Consider the following 5,434-nt stretch of genomic DNA (forward strand, 5'->3'; position numbering starts at 1 on the left):
ACAAGTTTTTCACACCTGGATTTGGGGATCCTCTGCCATTCCTCCTTGCAGATCCTCTCCAGTTCTGTCAGGTTGGATGGTAAACGTTGGTGGACGGCCATTTTTAGGTCTCTCCAGAGATGCTCAATTGGGTTTAAGTCAGGGCTCTGGCTGGGCCATTCAAGAACAGTCACCGAGTTGTTGTGAAGCCACTCCTTCGTTATTTTAGCTGTGTGCTTAGGGTCATTGTCTTGTTGGAAGGTAAACCTTCGGCTCAGTCTGAGGTCCTGAGCACTCTGGAGAAGGTTTTCGACACTCCCACAGCATGATGCTGCCAATACCATGCTTCACTGTTGGGACTGTATTGGACAAGTGATGAGCAGTGCCTGGTTTTCTCCACACATACCGCTTAGAATTAAGGCCAAAAAGTTCTATCTTGGTCTCATCAGGCCAGAGAATCTTATTTCTCACCATCTTGGAGTCCTTCAGGTGTTTTTTAGCAAACTCCATGCAGGCTTTCATGTGTCTTGCACTGAGGAGAGGCTTCCGTCGGGCCACTCTGCCATAAAGCCCCGACTGGTGGAGGGCTGCAGTGATGGTTGACTTTCTACAAAGTTCTCCCATCTCCTGACTACATCTCTGGAGCTCAGCCACAGTGATCTTTGGGTTCTTCTTTACCTCTCTCACCAAGGCTCTTCTCCCCCGATAGCTCAGTTTGGCTGGACGGCCAGCTCTAGGAAGGGTTCTGGTCCTCCCAAATGTCTTCCATTTAAGGATTATGGAGACCACTGTGCTCTTAGGAACCTTAAGTGCAGCGGAAATTTTTTCGTAACCTTGGCCAGATCTGTGCCTTGCCACAATTCTGTCTCTGAGCTCTTCAGGCAGTTCCTTTGACTTCATGATTCTCATTTGCTCTGACATGCACTGTGAGCTGTAAGGTCATATATAGACAGGTGTGTGGCTTTCCTAATCAAGTCCAATCAGTATAATCAAACACAGCTGGACTCAAATGAAGGTGTGGAACCATCTCAAGGATGATCAGAAGAAATGGACAGCACCTGAGTTAAATATATGAGTGTCATAGCAAAGGGTCAGAATACTTAGGACCATGTGATATTTCAGTTTTTATTTTTTAATAAATCTGCAAAAATTTCAACAATTCTGTGTTTTTCTGTCAATATGGGGTGCTGTGTGTACAATATGGGGGGCTGTGTGTACAATATGGGGTGCTGTGTGTACAATATGGGGTGCTGTGTGTACATTAATAAGGAAAAAATGAACTTAAATGATTTTAGCAAATGGCTGCAATATAACAAAGATTGAAAAATTTAAGGGGGTCTGAATACTTTCCGTCCCCACTGTATATATATATTTTTATATTGGAGTTATTTATTTAGATCGTTTTAATAAAAGGCTGTTATGGCCATTTATACTCCAAATTCAAGGTGTGGTCTCATCATTTTAGGTGGGTAAGAAATGGGGGGATGGAGTATAGGTGGATAACAGTGATAGTAAAATGGGGACATTTGGACTACACTGGTCATGGTTCCCTCAATGAACTGTAGCTCCCCAGTGCCAGCACTGGGGAGCTACTGTTTTCTGGCTTTCTTGTGCATCATCTTTAGAAAAGGCTTCCTTCTGGGACGACAGCCATACAGACCAATTTGATGCAGTGTGCGGCGTATGGTCTGAGCACTGACAGGCTGACCCCCCACCCCTACAACCTCTGCAGCAATGCTGGCAGCACTCGTATGTCTATTTCCCAAAGACAACCTCTGGATATGACGCTGAGCACGTGACCTCAACTTCTTCGGTCGACCATGGCGAGGCCTATTCTGAGTGGAACCTGTCCTGTTATACCGCTGTATGGTCTTGGCCACCGTGCTGCAGCTCAATTTTAGCGTCTTGGCAATCTTCTTATAGTCTAGGCCATCTTTATGTAGAGCAACAATTCTTTTTTTTAGATCCTCAGAGAGTTCTTTGCCATGAGGCGCCATGTTGAACTTCCAGTGACCAGTATGAGAGAGTGAGAGCAACAACACCAAATTTAACACACCTGCTCCCCATTCACACCTGAGACCTTGTAACACTAACGAGTCACATGACACCGGGGAGGGAAAATGGCTAATTGGGCCCAATTTGGACATTTTCACTTAGGGGTGTACTCACTTTTGTTGCCAGCGGTTTAGACATTAATGGCTGTGTGTTGAGTTATTTTGAGGGGACAGCAAATTTACACTGTTATACAAGCTGTACACTCACTACTTTACATTGTAGCCAAGTGTCATTTCTTCAGTGTTGTCACATGAAAAGATAGAAGGAAAGATTTACACAAATGTGAGGGGTGTACTTACTAGAAATGACATTATTTTCCATACAATAATATGAAATTGAGTAATAATCAGACAGATGAAGTAACTCTTGATGTCTTTACAGGTAAACAAGATGTTCAATGTCAGCAGCGAAATTAAACCAGCCACGGCTTACAGACCTGAGCACATGTTCACAGTCCTGGTTTTATCTATCACTACTCTGGTGGGTGTCCCCGGCAATGCTCTGGTGCTTTGGGTTACCGGAGTGAAGATGGAGCGGACCGTGACCACTGTTTGGTTTGGGAACCTTGCTCTGGCCGATATCATGTGCTGCTTGTGTCTTCCATTCATTGTAGTGCAATTCTTCTACCAAGAATGGCTGTACGGCCCTGCCCTCTGCAGGATTTTACCCTTCATCGTTCCCCTTAACATGTATACCAGTGTCTTCACCCTGGTGGCTATCAGCGTTGACCGATGGATTCTGGTTGTCCATCCCGTGTGGGCCCGAAATCACAGAAGAAACAAAATGGCGTGGATGATATGCTTGGTTATTTGGATGTTGTCCTTGATGATGTGTCTGCCTGTCGCCATCAACAAAAGATATGACTTTAACAACATCACCTGTTATTCAGATCTTTACATGATAAAGTCTATCAACTTTACACGTACAATTTGTGCATTTCTGATCCCACTTATTATCATTTGTATCTGTTACATTCATCTGGCTTTTAAAGCACAAAATATCAGATTTTCTAAAGTAGGTAGAAAAACCATCAAGATGTCAGTAAGTGTTATTGTCGTGTTTTTCATCACCTGGGCCCCCTACCACACCATCGGAGTAATCGTGCTATACACTTACAATGAGGTACTGTACATCCTGGACCTTCTCGCACTGTCTCTGGCCACATTCAATAGTTGCATCAACCCAATACTCTACGTCTTTTTGGGGAAATATATGAAGCAGAAGCTGAGACAGTCTATTGGCGAGCTCATGCAAAATATACTTAGGGAGAACTTATTATCCCAACCAAGCAATGAGGACCAGCGCACCACAGAAGAAGAAGAAAGCCCCCCGATATAATGTATGAAATGGATTTGTAGATGTTTTAGAGTTTTTAGCTTTATTAGTGATTGTAATTAACTGCCTGCTCAACATCTTATCATTGCGTGTTAGGGCGGCCAATGCCCTACCGTATGTCTTGAATAAGTCACATGCCATCAAGGGCTTAGTGCTTATTGACCATTTGGGGTGATAGGTGTTATCAGTATATGTGCACCCCCCTCCAAGTTATCCAATCTGTCCACCGATCACTAAGCTGGAACAAGTCTGCGTATCTGTAAAGTCAGAAATCTGTATTTCTTTACTTGTTCATGGGACACATCGTACTGAAGCAAGAGGATAAACATGACAGCCAGGAAATTGACATTTCCAAAAGTATATGCAGCGGGTGCCGCTCAGCCACCCGCGGCCCCCGCACCTGCCCCCTCCCTCTCCTCACTGAACTCCACAGCGTGCTGAGCGGCGCTTATTGACCCAGTCTCCCGCTCCGCCCCCTTCGCTGCTTCCTCATTGGCATTGGGGGAGGACTAATGGAGGAACAGAATTGCTGCAGCAGAGGATCCTGGGCAGTGGCAGCTGGTGGTATATTTTTTGGGGGAGGGGGGCAACAAGCCTTGCACCCGCAGCCACCCCCTTGGTCAGTTGGGTCACCCGCACACATCACCTGCACCGCACCGCCACCCCCCCCCAGCTGGTCGGTCACCAGCCCCACCCTATACCTTATCTATCGGGCAGCGCTTCCTCCAAGCAATGGTCGGCGGCTTACCCTGCGTCTCTTGCTCCTCGGCACATCACGGCGGCTTCTGCCTTGCCTCCCCTCACTCCTTCTCCCTCCTCCTCCCTTCTACTCATTAGTGGCCAATAGGATCGCTTCTCCTTTCAGCCAATCGGGTGACGGGTCTCTGGACCCACTTCCTGATTGGCCGGGAGGAGAACCAGGAAGACAATAGTGAATATTCATTCGCTATTGTCCCACAGCTGGGTGGGCTCGGACAGTAGTGCTCTGCGCCCCGCGCCCACACTTTTTTGAAGCCAATTAGAGCCTCTGGCACTAATCACATGCTTAAAATAAAAAAAACCCCATTGGAATCCATGCGTCCTATGCCCTGCAAGCAGATTAGGGGGCCGGATGCATGGATAGGGGGACAGCTCCCCTGCGCCCTGCGTTACGGGCCGCCATTGATCCTGGGACATGTAGTCCCTTGCACCAGTGGCCCCATTGTGATCCCTAGGGGACAGAACCACACACCCCAGCATGTCCAGAGAGTCCCGGAGTAAGGAGAGAAAGGGATGGACGGAGGGACGGCATGACTATGTGGACATCCACATTCATGCTTTACGATAGAAGACGTTGTCCCCTTTAAGAAAAGGGGGGTGGCCGGAGCAGAGAGGCACGCGTGTTAGGAAGAACAGGAGAGGGGGGAAGTGACGTCAGTTGTGAGCGTTGGAGAGAGAAATTACCACCCACCCTCCCGAGGTTTGGTTGATAAAAAAGTGGGCTGTCAGGACAGCCCGGCAGTGTTGGATCTTTGGAGGAGGAGAAGATGACTGTTATATACATATAACATGGTTGGGATCCATCTGTGGTATGGGGTTCTCAGGTACCTTTCCGGTTAACGAGGGGTTAACCAGGAAGGGGTAAAAGGTTGGTCACTGCGAGGGTTGAGCACCATCTCAGAGTCGGGGACTTGCGACTGGAGGCCTAAAGTTTAAAAGAAGTTGGTCGCGGTGACCAAGTTGTGTGTCGTTGCCCTTGAAGACCCCAAAAAGGATATAAAAAGTCGGTTAACGGTTATTTAAAAGTTATTTATTCTATTTACGGTAATTGTTAATAAAAGGCCGTCAGGCCATTTACTCCAAAAACCTTGTCTCGTCATTTGTGGGGGATTTGGAGGGGTTTAGAGTATGTATAACAGGTGGGGTAAGAAACTGTGGGTTATGTCCTTCATATGTCATGGGGAGAGGGGAGGAGAAGACCGGACATAGGTCTTTTCTGTCGGTGTGACCATCCTGCCACAACTCCAAGGGACTGTGTGCCTATCCTGCCACAGCTCCAAGGGTCAGTGTGCCTATCCTGCCAAAG

At 47.2% G+C, this 5,434-nt stretch overlaps 1 protein-coding gene across 1 annotated transcript; it reads left to right on the top strand.

Moving 5' to 3' along the window:
* The first annotated feature begins 2,403 nt into the window (after window positions 1-2,403).
* On the top strand, window positions 2,404-3,465 carry LOC141105205 (C3a anaphylatoxin chemotactic receptor-like). The gene has a single exon (XM_073595093.1). It carries the CDS (start codon window positions 2,404-2,406, stop codon window positions 3,370-3,372), a length of 969 nt encoding a protein of 322 aa, XP_073451194.1. The 3' UTR covers window positions 3,373-3,465.
* The last annotated feature ends 1,969 nt before the right edge of the window (window positions 3,466-5,434 follow it).

This window comes from Aquarana catesbeiana, linkage group LG08, assembly GCF_042186555.1.
Source record: "Aquarana catesbeiana isolate 2022-GZ linkage group LG08, ASM4218655v1, whole genome shotgun sequence".
Taxonomy (NCBI): Eukaryota; Metazoa; Chordata; class Amphibia; order Anura; family Ranidae; genus Aquarana; species Aquarana catesbeiana.